This window comes from Salmo trutta, chromosome 20, assembly GCF_901001165.1.
Source record: "Salmo trutta chromosome 20, fSalTru1.1, whole genome shotgun sequence".
NCBI lineage: Eukaryota > Metazoa > Chordata > Actinopteri > Salmoniformes > Salmonidae > Salmo > Salmo trutta.
Window position 1 is genome coordinate 1,397,010 of NC_042976.1, and position 17,891 is coordinate 1,414,900.

A 17,891-nucleotide genomic window follows, 5' to 3' on the forward strand; every position below is an offset into this window, starting at 1 on the left:
TCCAAACCAACAGTCCATTCTAGAACACAGAGGTTATGACACTCCAAACCAACAGTCCATTCTAGAACACAGAGGCTATGACACTCCAAACCAACAGTCCATTCTAGAACACAGAGGCTATGACACTCCAAACCAACAGTCCATTCTAGAACACAGAGGCTATGACACTCCAAACCAACAGTCCATTCTAGAACACAGAGGCTATGACACTCCAAACCAACAGTCCATTCTAGAACACAGAGGCTATGACACTCCAAACCAACAGTCCATTCTAGAACACAGAGGCTATGACACTCCAAACCAACAGTCCATTCTAGAACACAGAGGCTATGACACTCCAAACCAACAGTCCATTCTAATGAGTAATATTGAACAGTACTGTATGGTAATGGGAGGTAGTGAACAGTATAGTTTGGTAATGGATAGTATAGTATGGTAATAGATAGTACTGTATGGTAATGGGTAGTACTGAACAGTACTGTATGTTATTGGATAGTACTGAACAGTACTGTATGTTATTGGATAGTACTGAACAGTACTGTATGGTATTGGGTAGTACTGAACAGTACTGTATGTTATTGGATAGTACTGAACAGTACTGTATAGTAACAGATAGTACTGAATGGTATTGGGTAGTACTGAACAGTACTGTATGTTATTGGATAATACTGAACAGTACTGTATAGTAACAGATAGTACTGTATGGTATTGGGTAGTACTGAACAGTACTGTATGGTATTGGGTAGTACTGAACAGTACTGTATGGTAACAGATAGTACTGTATGGTATTGGGTAGTACTGAACAGTACTGTATGGTATTGGGTAGTACTGAATAGTACTGTATGGTATTGGGTAGTACTGAACAGTACTGTTTGTTAATGGATAGTACTGAACAGTACTGTATGGTATTAGATAGTACTGAACAGTACTGTATTAGATAGTACTGAACAGTACTGTTTGGTAATGGATAGTACTGTATGGTAATGGATAGTACTGTATGGTAATGGATAGTACTGAACAGTACTGTATTAGATAGTACTGAACAGTATTGTTTGGTAATGGATAGTACTGTATGTTAATGAATAGTACTGAACAGTATTGTTTGGTAATGGATAGTACAGTATGGTAATGGATAGTACTGAACATTATTGTATGTTAATGATAAGTACTGTATGGTAATGGATAGTACTGAACAGTATTGTTTATTAATGGATACAGTACAGTATGGTAATGGATAGTACTGAACATTATTGTATGTTAATGATAAGTACTGTATGGTAATGGATAGTACTGAACAGTATTGTTTATTAATGGATACAGTACAGTATGGTAATGGATAGTACTGAACAGTATTGTTTATTAATGGATACAGTACAGTATGGTAATGGATAGTACTGAACAGTATTGTTTATTAATGGATACAGTACAGTATGGTAATGGTAGTACTGTATGGTAATGGATAGTACTGAACAGTACAGTATGGTAATGGATAGTACAGTATGGTAATGGATAGTACAGTATGGTAATGAGTAGTACTGTATGGTAATGGATAGTACTGTATGGTAATGGATAGTACTGAACAGTATTGTTTATTAATGTATACAGTACAGTATGGTAATGGGTCGTATTGTTTGGTAATGGATAGTACAGTATGGTAATGGATAGTACAGTATGGTAATGGATAGTACTGTATGGTAATGGATAGTACTGAACAGTATTGTTTATTAATGGATACAGTACAGTATGGTAATGGATAGTACTGAACAGTATTGTTTAGTAATGGATACAGTACTGTATGGTAATGGATAGTACTGAACAGTATTGTTTAGTAATGGATACAGTACAGTATGCGCTGTGCTTTAATACTGATCAGTTGCTCTGGTGTGAATGTCCACCTCAAGAGGAAAGTAGCCAGCAACATGTGTGCTTCATTGCTTCCCATCAAGGTAATAAAGTCCATAGCAGCTGTGAGAATCACCGGTCCTCTTTCGTCTTAGGTCGACACGCTCTGCTCTGGTAAACATGTGATTCAGGTAATTCCACACTGTATCATTGGCTGATAGGAGTTGAGTAGTTGGTTTCATCATAGCAGATAGAGGAAGGAATGTGCTTTTCTTCTCTTGATTGTCAAACAACTTCAAAGTTCTATCTCTCCCAAAAAAAAATTCAACTGTGATTCTATTTCTAGAAGCAGGCAGGATTTGATGGTGCGAAGGCTTGGTAGTTAAGTGGCTAATAAAGGCTGTGATTGTCTGTTGATGGACTAGTAAGAAGTCTATTTGGTCAGCTGCTGCGAGTGTTAAAAAGGACATGTTTTCCTCTGTATTTATCGTCAAATCTTTGCTACAGTAGACAGCTCCATCTATCTAACAAACCATGCATGAGGGGACGGGAGAGATATAGAGAGTAGGGTGGGGAAAAAAACCAGAGTCCATCCAAACCTTGACCGTCTCTGAGAAAACACATAGAGTCATTATCATGTGGGGATTACCTACTGTATATCTGACCACAACAAAGTAAACTCCACTAGGTGGACTGTCGGTCCCTTAAATCCAACTCTCTGGGAGCTGTTTTTCCAAATACTCCCAGAGAGAGGCTGTGTAATCCATATATATATATATATATAGTAGAATATAGTTGTATCTATCTCTCTGGTGTGCTCAGTGAAGTGTCTATCTCTGTCTGTCACACAGTGGTCTCCATCTTCTCGATGATCTCCACCGTGGACTTAGAGGGAGACAACAGAGACGTCTCATCCTGGTCCCAGAGACTACAGAGGCTAGATTTCCCATCTCCATCGGTGCTCAATTCCTCATTCTGATCCTCTGACTCTGACTCACAGGATTCCAAGTAGTGCAGACCTAACGCATTGATCCCAGAGTCCTCGGAGCTGGATGGAGAGGAGCAGTGGTCCATCTTGGGGCCTTTCAGCTTGTCTACAGGGCTGGGGTGGTGGTGCTTCCTCTGGTCTACTGGGGTGCCGTAGTAATGCTTGTCCACAGAGCATTTGTAGTGTTGTGGTATTTTGTTGTAGTCCACAGACGGGTGATGCTTGTCTAGAGGCGATTTGTGTTGCTTCTCACTGTGTACAGGGGGAGTGTGTTGGTGCACAGGGCTTTTGTGGTGGGGCTTGTCCACGGGGGGTTGTAGTGTGTTGTGGCGGTGGTCGTTGTGAACAGATCGTGTTGGCTTACTGGGAGGAAGTGCCACAGCAGGAGGAGGAGGTGCAGCAGGAGGAGGTGCAGCAGCAGGAGGAGGAGGTGCAGCAGCAGGAGGAGGAGGTGCTGCAGCAGGAGGAGGAGGTGCAACAGCAGGAGGAGGAGGTGCAGCAGCAGGAGGAGGTGCCGCAGAAGGAGGAGGAGGAGCAGCAGCAGGAGGAGGAGGTGCAGCAGCAGGAGGAGGAGGTGCAGCAGCAGGAGGAGGAGGTGCAGCAGCAGGAGGAGCAGCAGCAGCAGGAGGAGGAGGTGCCGCAGCAGGAGGAGGAGGAGGTGCAGCAGGAGGAGGAGGAGGTGCAGCAGCAGCAGGAGGAGGTGCCGCAGCAGGAGGAGGTGCCGCAGCAAGAGGAGGTGCCGCAGCAGGAGGATCAGGGATGGGAGGAGGAGAACGTTGAACATAACACATCTTCCCGTTGATGCGTTTGACGATGTAGTCGTCGATGAAGAGGTCTGCTATGACACAGTATTTGGGCGACTGAAGGTACGGCGGGGACTGGAAGCAGGGGGCGATCTTCAGGAAGCGTTCGGTGAGGGAGACAGACAGGTTCATGGTGGGTGGGGACTCAGATGGGTCAAAGGGTACCGCCGTGCTCGGCAGCTGGCACACACTGGTCATGGGCTGGTAAACATATTTACCTGCACAGACAGGAGGAGAAACACAACAGAAGAAATGTAAATATAGTAATCAAGACAAGAGCCGATGACTTCTGATGCTTTGACTTTGAGCCGTTCCCGAAAACTGACAACCTGGGATTAACAATCAGATATTCATCAAACTAACAACAAGGGATTAACAATCAGATATTCATCAAACTAACAACAAGGGGGATTAACAATCAGATATTCATCAAACTAACAACAAGGGATTAACAATCAGATATTCATCAAACTAACAACAAGGGGGATTAACAATCAGATATTCATCAAACTAACAACAAGGGAGATTAACAATCAGATATTCATCAAACTAACGACAAGGGAGATTAACAATCAGATATTCATCAAACTAACGACAAGGGAGATTAACAATCAGATATTCATCAAACTAACAACAAGGGAGATTAACAATCAGATATTCATCAAACTAACAACAAGGGAGATTAACAATCAGATATTCATCAAACTAACAACAAGGGACATTAACAATCAGATATTCATCAAACTAACAACAAGGGGGATTAACAATCAGATATTCATCAAACTAACGACAAGGGATTAACAATCAGATTAACAATCAGATATTCATCAAACTAACGACAAGAGATTAACAATCAGATATTCATCAAACTAACAACAAGGGATTAACAATCAGATATTCATCAAACTAACGACAAGGGAGATTAACAATCAGATATTCATCAAACTAACGACAACAGTTTTCAGGGATTATCAGATACTGATTTAAATGATATGTAAAGATAATCTTGAGCCATCAGAGCTGAACAGAATCGAACTCTTTTCAGACTATAGGTGATCCTGACAACATTAGGTCCTGTATTGTCCAAGCCAAGCATCTCTTTCTCTGTATGGATTAGTCCCAAATGGCACCCTATTCCCTACATAGTGCACTCCTTTGACCAGAGCCCTATAGGCACTATCTAGGGAATAGTCTGGTGTATGAATCCAAGGCTCAGTAGTCATGTGTAGTGGAAGCTGCTCCCAGTTCTCCTTGACAGCTCAATTACAGAACGTTGAACATAGGGCTCCCGAGTAGCACAGCGGTCTAAGGCTCTGCATCTCAGTGCAAGAGGCGTCCCTTGTTGGAATCCAGGCTGTATCACAGCGGTCTAAGGCTCTGCATCTCAGTGCAAGAGGTGTCCCTTGTTGGAATCCAGGCTGTATCACAGCGGTCTAAGGCTCTGCATCTCAGTGCAAGAGGCGTCCCTTGTTCGAATCCAGGCTGTATCACAGCGGTCTAAGGCTCTGCATCTCAGTGCACGAGGCGTCCATTGTTGGAATCCAGGCTGTATCACAGCGGTCTGTGATTGGGAGTCCCATAGGGCGGTGCACAATCGGCCCAGCGTCACCCGGGTTAGGTAGTCATAGGCTGTCATTGTAATATAAGAATTTGTTCTTAAGTGACTTGCCTAGATAAAAAAAACAGCTCACACTACTGTATGACTAAAGGAAGTCATAGAAAGATTTTGTTTTCAAGAACGGCTTTCAAATGTCTTTCAGCGTTTACAGCCGACTGCATCTGTAACAAGCTTCTGTGGTTGAGTACTGCAGTCTGTAGCATGCTGGCACACCTGTATTTGGGGAGTTTCTCCCATTCTCCTCTGCAGATCCTCTCAAGCTCTGTCAGGTTGGATGGGGAGCGTTGCTGCACAGCTATTTTCAGGTCTCTCCAGAGATGTTAGATCGGGTTCAAGTCCGTGCTCTGGCTGGGCCACTCAAGGACATTCAGGGACTTGTCCCGAAGCCACTTCTGTGTTGTTTTGACTGTGTGCTTAGGGTCATTGTCCTGTTGGAAGGTGAACCTTCGCCCCAGTCTTAGGCATTGAGCAGGTTTTCATCAAGGATCTCTCTGATCCTGACTAGTCTCCCAGTCCCTACTGCTGATAAACATCCCCACAGCGTGATGCTGCCACCACCATGCTTTACTGTTCGGATGGTGCCAGGTTTCCTCCAGACGTGACGCTTGGCATTCAGGTCAAAGAGTTCAATCTTGGTTTATTAAAATGTATTAATAAACCAATTAGGCACATTTGGGCAGTCTTGGTACAAAATTTTGAACATGAATGCAATGGTTCATTGGATCAGTCTAAACCTTTGCACATACACTGCTGCCATCTAGTGGCCAAAATCTAAATTGCGCCTGGGCTGGAATAATACATTATGGCCTTTCTCTTGCATTTCAAAGATGATGGTACAAAAAAGAAAAAAAGCATGTTTTTTTCTTTGTATTATCTTTTACCAGATCTAATGTATTATATTCTCCTACATTCATTTCACATTTCCGCAAACTTCAAAGTGTTTCCTTTCAAATGGTACCAAGAATATGCATATCCTTGCTTCAGGTCCTGAGCTACAGGCAGTTAGATTTGGGTCATTTTAGGTGAAAATTTGAAAAAAGGGTCCGATCCTTATTAAGAATGATGGAGGCCACTTGGGGACTTTCAACGCTGCAGACATTTTTTGTTACCCTTCCCCAGATCTGTGCCTCGACACAATCCTGTCTCAGAGCTCTATGGACAATTCCTTCGACCTCATGGCTTGGTTTTTGCTCTGACATGCACTGTCAACTGTGTGCCTTTCCAAATCCTGTCCAATCAATTGAATTTACCACAGGTGGACTCCAATCAAGTTATTTTTAATACATTTGCCAAAAATGTCTAAAAACCTGTTTTCGCTTTGCCATTATGGGGTATTATGTGTAGATTGATGAGGGAAAAAAATGATATAATCAATTTTAGAACAAGGCTGTAAAGTAACAAAATGTGGAAAAGGGGAAAGGGTCTGAATACTTTCCGAATGCGCTGTATAAGTCTAATTTATGTTAATATATTATGTTCTGTACTTTGTCATGAATTTGTAGGTTTTATGTTGACCCCAGGAAGAGTAGCTGCTGCCTGTTCAGTAACTAATGCGAAACTAAACAAAATGTCCATATTGTAATTAATTGAAACTAGGCATGGCATCATTATATGTGTTTCTGTTATGTCTCTCTAGCGCACTCCAAAACAGTCTGCTCAGACCTGTGGAAAGGGAATAGAAGGAAGTGGGAGAGAGTATGGAGGAAGAGAGGGAGGAGGAAGAGAGGGAGGAAGGTGAGAGAGGGAGGAGGAAGAGAGGGAGGAGGAGGAGAGGAAGGAGGAGGAGAGGAAGGAGGAGGAGAGGAAGGAGGAGGCGAGGGAGGAGGAAGACGAGAGGGAGGAGGAAGACAGAGAGGAGGAAGAGAGGGAGGAGGAAGACAGAGAGGAGGAAGAGAGGGAGGAGGAGAGGGAGGAGGAGGAGAGGAAGGATGAGGAGAGGAAGGAGGAGGAGAGGGAGGAGGAAGAGAGGAAGGAGGAGGAGAGGAAGGAGGAGGAGAGGGAGGAGGAAGAGAGGAAGGAGGAGGAGAGGGAGGAGAAAGAGAGGAGGAGGAAAAGAGGGAGGAGGAGAAGGCGGACAAGAGTGAATCGGACGAGGAGGGAGACTCAACCTACAGAACGAAGGAAGGTCTGGTCATGATCAGGTCCAGAGGAGGAGAGAGCACAGCTGGCAGGCTGGCCATGATCAGCTACACTCCATCTTCCTAATCCCCTGCCTCCTCTTCACTTCTCCCCTCCCTTTCGTCTCTCTCCCCTCTGTCCTCACCTCTCTCCTCTCCGGTCCAGGCCTGCAGGTTTAGGGCATTATAGCCTGGGTTAATGCAGCAGCTAAGAGCCAGAAGCTAGCTGCTAGTCGACCCTCTACTGAATAACACAGCAGCTAACAGCCAGAAGCTAGCTGCTAGTCGACCCTCTACTGTGTGAATAACGCAGCAGCTAGGAGCCAGAAGCTAGCTGCTAGTCGACCCTCTACTGAATAACACAGCAGCTAGGAGCCAGAAGCTAGCTGCTAGTCGACCCTCTACTGTGTGAATAACGCAGCAGCTAGGAGCCAGAAGCTAGCTGCTAGTCGACCCTCTACTGAATAACACAGCGGCTAACAGCCAGAAGCTAGCTGCTAGTCGACCCTCTACTGAATAACACAGCGGCTAACAGCCAGAAGCTAGCTGCTAGTCGACCCTCTACTGAATAACACAGCAGCTAGGAGCCAGAAGCTAGCTGCTAGTCGACCCTCTACTGAATAACACAGCAGCTAGGAGCCAGAAGCTAGCTGCTAGTCGACCCTCTACTGAATAACACAGCAGCTAGGAGCCAGAAGCTAGCTGCTAGTCGACCCTCTACTGTGTGAATAACACAGCAGCTAGGAGCCAGAAGCTAGCTGCTAGTCAACCCTCTACTGAATAACACAGCAGCTAACAGCCAGAAGCTAGCTGCTAGTCGACCCTCTACTGTGTGAATAACGCAGCAGCTAGGAGCCAGAAGCTAGCTGCTAGTCGACCCTCTACTGTGTGAATAACGCAGCAGCTAGGAGCCAGAAGCTAGCTGCTAGTCGACCCTCTACTGTGTGAATAACGCAGCAGCTAGGAGCCAGAAGCTAGCTGCTAGTCGACCCTCTACTGAATAACACAGCAGCTAGGAGCCAGAAGCTAGCTGCTAGTCGACCCTCTACTGAATAACACAGCAGCTAGGAGCCAGAAGCTAGCTGCTAGTCGACCCTCTACTGAATAACACAGCAGCTAGGAGCCAGAAGCTAGCTGCTAGTCGACCCTCTACTGTGTGAATAAACACAGCAGCTAGGAGCCAGAAGCTAGCTGCTAGTCAACCCTCTACTGAATAACACAGCAGCTAACAGCCAGAAGCTAGCTGCTAGTCGACCCTCTACTGTGTGAATAACGCAGCAGCTAGGAGCCAGAAGCTAGCTGCTAGTCGACCCTCTACTGAATAACACAGCAGCTAGGAGCCAGAAGCTAGCTGCTAGTCGACCCTCTACTGTGTGAATAACACAGCAGCTAGGAGCCAGAAGCTAGCTGCTAGTCGACCCTCTACTGAATAACACAGCAGCTAGGAGCCAGAAGCTAGCTGCTAGTCGACCCTCTACTGTGTGAATAACGCAGCAGCTAACAGCCAGAAGCTAGCTGCTAGTCGACCCTCTACTGTGTGAATAACGCAGCAGTTATATTCACACTAATAGAGATAAGCGTCTCTTTATCAGGTCTACCCAAGCCTCTCTCTCTCCACTCCACTCGGTTGTCCCACTGGAGGGGGCTTGAGGTAAACTCTCAGAGACAAAATGAAGGCAAGTCTGTGCTTGAGGAAGCTGAACTAAAAGATGAGATGGGACACTATGAAGCTGTAAAGCTATGAGAAAGGTCAAGAGAGAGTAGAGGGAAACCAGGTCTGGCTGACTCAATCACTATAGTAGGCAATGTTTTAGACTGAAGCCACAGTCAGAGTGGAACTACACTACACCTTTTCATGTTCTTTCTAATCTAACCTCAGAGCCAAATCACGTGGTATCTTCATGAATGTAAACCTGTCATGTGTATTTATGAATGTCTTTATAAATGTTATGTATTATCCCTGTAGTAATGTACAGGACCAGTCAAAAGTTTGGACACACCTACTCATTCAAGGGTGTGTCTTAATTTTTTTTTACTATTGTCTACTTTGTAGAATAATAGTGAAGACATCAAAAGTATGAAATAACACATATGGAATCATGTAGTAAACAAAAAAAAAGTGTTAAACAAATCAAAATATATTTCATATTTGAGATTCTTCAAAGTAGCCACCCTTTGCCTTGATGACAACTGTATACGTAAATATATACTGAACAAAAATATAAACACAACATGTAAAGTGTTGGTCCCGTGTTTCATGAGCTGAAATAAAAGATCCCAGAAATGTTCCATATGAACAAAAAGCTTTTTTCTCTCAAATTCTGTGCACAAATTTGTTTACATCCCTGTTAGTGAGCATTTCTCCTTTGCCAAGATAATCCATCCACCTGACAGGTGTGGCATATCAAGAAGCTGATTAAACAACATGACCATTGCACAGGTGCACCTTGTGCTGGGAACAATAAAAGGCCGCTCTAAAATGTGCAGTTTTGTCACACAACACAATGCCACAGATGTCTCAAGTCTCAGGGAAGCTAATCTGGGTGCTCGTCCTCCTCACCAGGGTCCTGACTGCAGTTCGGCGTCGTAACCGACTTCAGTGAGCAAATGCTCACCTTCGATGACCACTGGCACGCTGGAGAAGTGTGATCTTCACGGATGAATCCTGGTTTCAACTGTACCGGGCAGATGGCATGTATGGCATCGTGTTGGCGAGCGATTTGCTGATGTCAACGTTGTGAACAGAGTGCCCCATAGTGGCGGTGGGGTTATGGTATGGGCCCCATGGTGGAGGTGGGGTTATGGTATGGGCCCCATGGTGGAGGTGGGGTTATGGTATGGGCCCCATGGTGGAGGTGGGGTTATGGTATGGGGCAGGCATAAGCTACGGACAACAAACACAATTGCATTTTGTTGATGGCAATTTGAATGCACAGAGATGCCGTGATGAGATCCTGAGGCCCATTGTTGTGCCGTTCATCCACCGCCATCACCTCATGTTTCAGCATGATAATGCACAGCCCCATGTCACAAGGATCTGTACACAATTCCTGGAAGCTGAAAAGGACCCAGTTCTTCCATGGCCTGCATACTCACCAGACACGTCAACCATTGAGCATGTTTGGGATGCTCTGGATCGAGGTGTATGACAGCATGTTCCAGTTCCTGCCAATATCCAGCAACTTCACACAGCCATTGAAGGGGAGTGGGACAACATTCCACAGGCCACAATCAACAGCCTGACCAGCTCCATGTGAAGGAGATGTCTCGTGCTGCATGAGGCAAATGGTCACACCAGATACTGACTGGTTTTCTGATCCAAGCCCCTACCTTTCTTTAAGGTATCTGTGACCAACAGATGCATATCTGTATTCATGTGAAGTCCATAGATTAGGGCCTCATTTATTTATTTATTTCAATTGACTGATTTCCTTATATGAACTGTAACCCTTCAAAATCTTTGTAATTGTTGCATGTAGAGTTTATATTTTTGTTCAGTGTACATGGGTCTGTAGGGCAACCCCTGAAGTGACTCTTCTCTTCTCATCAAATGTATGCAAGAATTTCCTCTGTATTGTCTTAGGAATTCAGCGTTCTCTGTGTTGTCTTAGGAATTCAGCGTTCTCTGTGTTGTCTTAGGAATTCAGCGTTCTCTGTATTGTCTTAGGAATTCAGCATTCTCTGTATTGTCTTAGGAATTCAGCATTCTCTGTATTGTGTTAGGAATTCAGCATTCTCTGTATTGTGTTAGGAATTCAGAGTTCTCTGTATTGTCTTAGGAATTCAGCATTCTCTGTATTCTCTCACCTCTGAGAAGCAGAACTGCTTGCCTCAATAAGTGAATGCTAGAACATTGGTCGTCAGGTTGAGCTATTTGTATCTAGCCTCTTAATAAAGATAGACACTTGTTTATTATAGTCATCTTGACTCAGTGATGCTATGATTTGATATCTTTCAAGATAATCCAGAAATGCACAGGACCTGTTGCATTTTATTCACATAATAATGGAGTAACACCAGTGATACATTTTAGGTAATGTCACATCCTGACCATAGTAAGATGTTATTTTCTATGGTAGAGTAGGTCAGGGCGTGACAGGGAGTGTTTTGTGTTTTTTTCCTATGTTTTTTATTTCTATGTTAAGTTCTAGTTTTCTATTTCTATTTTTTGGGGGGGGATGATCGCCAATTAGAGGCAGCTGGTCCTCGTTGTCTCTAATTGGAGATCATACTTAAGTAGGTATTTTTTTTTCCCACCTGTGTTTGTGGGTAGTTGTATTCTGTTTAGTCTATGTACCTGACAGAACTGTGTGCTGTTGTTTTTCCTCTTTGTTATTTTGTCTTTAGTGTTTTTTGGTCCCCTCTCTACGATAGCCGTTACAGGTAAAATAGGATTTTCGGGAAATGGAGGCCACAAATGTTCAAATCAAAAGGTCATCAACCCTTAATAAAAAAATCATTAACTAAAGTGATAATGATTAATCATTTTTCTCACCTTGTTATTTCCTTTCATTCAAATTGACTAATATTATTTAGACACTAAATTATCGATGGAATCCTCAAATGAATGACGTACTAAAAAGGTCTGATTACTTAATCATTTATTTAAAATGTAATCCTCTCCCCAGATAACAGTTTGCCACTAGAGAGAATGCACAAGGTCCTTGTATATCTTTGTAATCAGTGATTTTCAAGGTGATAACACCAATGACTTCTAACTGCACACACATTACACTAGTAAAACAATAAGTATTTTAATAGCTTTCTTTGTTTTTATTGATCTAGACAAAATACTATATGTGTTCACTGTAGCATTCAAAATAATAAATAGGCCCCAAAACATGTCAGTACACCTTTACACGCCACCTCTACACGCCACCTCTACACGCCACCTCCACACGCCACCTCTACACGCCACCTCTACACGCCACCTCTACACGTCACCTCTACACGCCACCTTTACACGCCACCTCTACACGCCACCTCTACACGCCACCTCTAAACGTCAACTCTACACGCCACCTCTACACGTCACCTCTACACGCCAACTCTACACGCCACCTCTACACGCCACCTCTACACGTCACCTCTACACGCCACCTCTACACGCCACCTCTACACGCCACCTCTACACGCCAGCTCTACACGTCACCTCTACACGCCACCTCTACACGCCACCTCTACACGTCACCTCTACACGCCACCTCTACACGCCACCTCTAAACGTCAACTCTACACGCCACCTCTACACGTCAACTCTACACGCCAACTCTACACGCCACCTCTACACGCCACCTCTACACGCCACCTCTACACGTCACCTCTACACGCCACCTCTACACGCCACCTCTACACGTCACCTCTACACGCCACCTCTACACAACCTGCTAGGCCCCAGTAGTTTCTATAATGCGTACAAATAGGCCTTACAAATCTTTTCTTATTATAACAGCTAAATCAAACAGAAAATGTATTATTTGTGTTTTATTAAGTGTTTTTACATGGTGCTAAAGTCAAGGGACAGCATTTACCATTCAATACTGCAGTAATATATGGATAAATGCAGTAATATATGGATAAATACTGTAATATATGGATAAATACAGTAATATATGGATAAATGCAGTAATATATGGATAAATACAGTAATATATGGATCAACACAGTAATATATAGATAAATACAATAATATATGGATAAATGCAGTAATATATGGATAAATACAGTAATATTTTTAATTTGATTTATTTCACCTTTATTTAACCAGGTAGGCAAGTTGAGAACAAGTTCTCATTTACAATTGCGACCTGGCCAAGATAAAGCAAAGCAGTTTGACACATACAACAACACAGAGTTACACATGGAGTAAAAACAAACATACAGTCAATAATACAGTAGAAAAATAAGTCTATATACAATGTGAGCAAATGAGGTGAGATAAGGGAGGTAAAGGCAAAAAAGGCCATGGTGGCGAAGTAAATACAATATAGCAAGTAAAACACTGGAATGGTAGATTTGTAGTAGAAGAAAGTGCAAAGTAGAAATAGAAATAATGGGGTGCAAAGGAGCAAAATATATATATACAGTAGGGGAAGAGGTAGTTGTTTGGGTTAAATTATAGATGGGCTATGTACAGGTGCAGTAATCTGTGAGCTGCTCCGACAGCTGGTGCTTAAAGTTAGTGAGGGAGATATGTGTTTCCAGTTTTAGAGATTTTTGTAGTTCATTCCAGTCATTGGCAGCAGAGAACTGGAAGGAGAGGCGGCCGAAGGAGGAATTGGCTTTGGGGGTGACCAATGAGATATACCTGCTGGAGCGCGTGCTACAGGTGGGTGCTGCTATGGTGACCAGTGAGGGGAGATAAGGGGGGACTTCACCTAGCAGGGTCTTGTAGATGACCTGGAGCCAGTGGGTTTGGCGACGAGTATGAAGCGAGGGCCAGCCAACGAGAGCGTACAGGTCACAGTGGTGGGTAGTATATGGGGCTTTGGTGACAAAACGGATGGCACTGTGATAGACTACATCCAGTTTATTGAGTAGAGTGTTGGAGGCTATTTTGTAAATGACATCGCCGAATTCGAGGATCGGTAGGATGGTCAGTTTTACGAGGGTATGTTTGGCAGCATGAGTGAAAGATGCTTTGTTGCGAAATAGGAAGCCAATTCTAGATTTAACTTTGGATTGGAGATGTTTGATGTGAGTCTGGAAGGAGAGCTTACAGTCTAACCAGACACCTAGGTATTTGTAGTTGTCCACATATTCTAAGTCAGAACCGTCCAGAGTAGTGATGCTGGACGGGTGGGCAGGTGCAGGCAGCGATCAGTTGAAGAGCATGCATTTAGTTTTACTTGTATTTAAGAGAAGTTGGAGGCCACAGAAGGAGAGTTGTATGGCATTGAAGCTCGTCTGGAGGGTAGTTAACACAGTGTCCAAAGAAGGGCCAGAAGTATACAGAATGGTGTCGTCTGCGTAGAGGTGGATCAGAGACTCACCAGCAGCAAGAGTGACATTATTGATGTATACAGAGAAAAGAGTCGGCCCAAGAATTGAACCCTGTGGCACCCCCATAGAGACTGCCAGAGGTCCGGACAACAGGCCCTCCAATTTGACACACTGAACTCTATCAGCGAAGTAGCTGGTGAACCAGGCGAGGCAATCATTTGAGAAACCAAGGGTGTTGAGTCTGCCGATGAGGATGTTGTGATTGACAGAGTCGAAAGCCTTGGCCAGGTCAATGAAGATGGCTGTACAGTATTGTTTCTTATCGATGGCGGTTAAGATATTGTTTAGGACCTTGAGCGTGGCTGAGGAGCACCCATGACCAGCTCTGAAACCAGATTGCATAGCGGAGAAGGTGCGGTGGGAATCGAAATGGTCGGTAATCTGTTTGTTGACTTGGCTTTCGAAGACTTTAGAAAGGCAGGGTAGGATAGATATAGGTCTGTAGCAGTTTGGGTCAAGAGTCTGTGTCCCCCTTTGAAGAGGGGGGTGACCGCAGCTGCTTTCCAATCTTTGGGAATCTCAGACGACACGAAAGAGAGGTTGAACAGGCTAGTAATAGGGGTTGCAACAATTTCGGCAGATCATTTTAGAAAGAAAGGGTCCAGATTGTCTAGCCCGGCTGATTTGTAGGGGTCCAGATTTTGCAGCTCTTTCAGAACATCAGCTGACTGGATTTGGGAGAAGGAGAAATGGGGAAGGCTTATGCGAGATGCTGTGGGGGGTGCAGTGCTGTTGACCGGGGTAGGGGTAGACAGGTGGAAAGCATAGCCAGCCGTAGAAAAATGCTTATTGAAATTCTCAATTATAGTGGATTTATCGGTGGTGACAGAGTTTCCTATCCTCAGTGCAGTGGGCAGCTGGGAGGAGGTGCTCTTACTCTCCATGGACTTTACAGTGTCCCAGAACTTTTTGGAGTTTGTGTTGCAGGAAGTACATTTCTGCTTGAAAAAGCTAGCCTTGGCTTTTCTAACTGCCTGTGTGTATTGGTTTCTAACTTCCCTGAAAAGTTGCATATCACGGGGGCTGTTCGATGCTAATGCAGAACAGAAATATATAGATCAACACAGTAATATATGGATAAATACAATAATATATGGATAAATGCAGTAATATATGGATAAATACAGTAATACATAGATAAAACAGTAATATATGGATAAATACAATAATATATGGATAAATACAGTAAAAATATGGATAAATGCAGTAATATATGGAAAAATGCAGTAATATATAGATGAAACAGTAATATATGGATAAATACAGTAATATATGGATCAACACAGTAATATATGGATCAATACAGTAATATATGGATAAATACAGTAATATATGGATCAACACAGTAATACATGGATCAACAAAGTAATATATGGATAAATACAGTAATATATGGATAAATATAGATCAAATCAGTAACATATGGATAAATACAATAATATATGGATAAATACAGTAATATATAGATAAAACAGTAATATATGGATAAATACAGTAATATATGGATCAACACAGTAATATATGGATAAATGCAGTAATATATGGATAAATCAGTAATATATGGATCAATACAGTAATATATGGATCAATACAGTAATACATGATACATGCAGTAATATATGGATCAATACAGTAATATATGGATCAACAGTAATATATGGATAAATACAATAATATATGGATAAATGCAGTAATATATGGATCAATACAGTAATATATATATAAAAACAGTAATATATGGATACACACACGTGTCTTCAGGTATACACTTACACAGGGTTTACACAGCTGGATTAAGCTGTGTGTTTACCTAGCAGGTCAGCATAGAGCCACACGGTCAGTCAGCAAGGCTCTGCAGGAGTCACACAGTCACTATTCCCTCAATACCATCTGGAACCATTGGCTATTCCCTCAATACCCTCTGGAACCATTGGCTATTCCCTCAATACCCTCTGGAACCATTGGCTATTCCCTCAATACCCTCTGGAACCATTGGCTATTCCCTCAATACCCTCTGGAACCATTGGCTATTCCCTCAATACCCTCTGGAACCATTGGCTATTCCCTCAATACCCTCTGGAACCATTGGCTATTCCCTCAATACCATCTGGAACCATTGGCTATTCCCTCAATACCATCTGGAACCATTGGCTATTCCCTCAATACCCTCTGAAACCATTGGCTATTCCCTCAATACCCTCTGAAACCATTGGCTATTCCCTCAATACCCTCTGGAACCATTGGCTATTCCCTCAATACCATCTGAAACCATTGGCTATTCCCTCAATACCCTCTGAAACCATTGGCTATTCCCTCAATACCCTCTGGAACCATTGGCTATTCCCTCAATACCCTCTGGAACCATTGGCTATTCCCTCAATACCCTCTGGAACCATTGGCTATTCCCTCAATACCATCTGGAACCATTGGCTATTCCCTCAATACCATCTGGAACCATTGGCTATTCCCTCAATACCCTCTGAAACCATTGGCTATTCCCTCAATACCCTCTGAAACCATTGGCTATTCCCTCAATACCCTCTGGAACCATTGGCTATTCCCTCAATACCATCTGAAACCATTGGCTATTCCCTCAATACCCTCTGAAACCATTGGCTATTCCCTCAATACCCTCTGGAACCATTGGCTATTCCCTCAATACCCTCTGGAACCATTGGCTATTCCCTCAATACCCTCTGGAACCATTGGCTATTCCCTCAATACCCTCTGAAACCATTGGCTATTCCCTCAATACCCTCTGGAACCATTGGCTATTCCCTCAATACCCTCTGGAACCATTGGCTATTCCCTCAATACCATCTAAAACCATTGGCTATTCCCTCAATACCATCTGGAACCATTGGCTATTCCCTCAATACCATCTGGAACCATTGGCTATTCCCTCAATACCCTCTGGAACCATTGGCTATTCCCTCAATACCCTCTGGAACCATTGGCTATTCCCTCAATACCCTCTGGAACCATTGGCTATTCTCTCAATACCCTCTGGAACCATTGGCTATTCCCTCAATACCCTCTGAAACCATTGGCTATTCCCTCAATACCCTCTGTAACCATTGGCTATTCCCTCAATACCCTCTGGAACCATAGGCTATTCCCTCAATACCATCTGGAACCATAGGCTATTCTCTCAATACCATCTGGAACCATTGGCTATTCCCTCAATACCCACTGGAACCATTGGCTATTCCCTCAATACCCTCTGGAACCATTGGCTATTCCCTCAATACCCACTGGAACCATTGGCTATTCCCTCAATACCCTCTGAAACCATTGGCTATTCCCTCAATACCCTCTGGAACCATTGGCTATTCCCTCAATACCCTCATTCCCTCAATACCCTCTGGAACCATTGGCTATTCCCTCAATACCCTCTGGAACCATAGGCTATTCTCTCAATACCATCTGGAACCATTGGCTATTCCCTCAATACCCACTGGAACCATTGGCTATTCCCTCAATACCCTCTGGAACCATTGGCTATTCCCGCAATACCCTCT

General features: G+C 43.5%; 1 protein-coding gene across 2 annotated transcripts in view; it reads right to left on the reverse strand.

Annotated features, from left to right (window-relative positions):
- Nucleotides 1–1,624: 1,624 nt before the first annotated feature.
- zgc:162707 (UPF0524 protein C3orf70 homolog B) overlaps nucleotides 1,625–17,891 on the reverse strand; it is a 45,171-nt gene continuing 28,904 nt past the window's right edge. The window contains exons 2-4 of one of the 2 annotated variants that reach the window (XM_029701993.1): nucleotides 3,538–3,851; nucleotides 3,178–3,189; nucleotides 1,625–2,964 (exon numbers count right to left, since the gene is read on the reverse strand). In XM_029701993.1, coding sequence (XP_029557853.1) covers nucleotides 2,686–2,964; nucleotides 3,178–3,189; nucleotides 3,538–3,851 — 605 coding nt within the window. In that variant the 3' untranslated portion in view covers nucleotides 1,625–2,685. The remainder of the gene's footprint in view (nucleotides 2,965–3,177; nucleotides 3,190–3,537; nucleotides 3,852–17,891) is intronic. The other variant, XM_029701992.1, reaches the window with a different exon arrangement.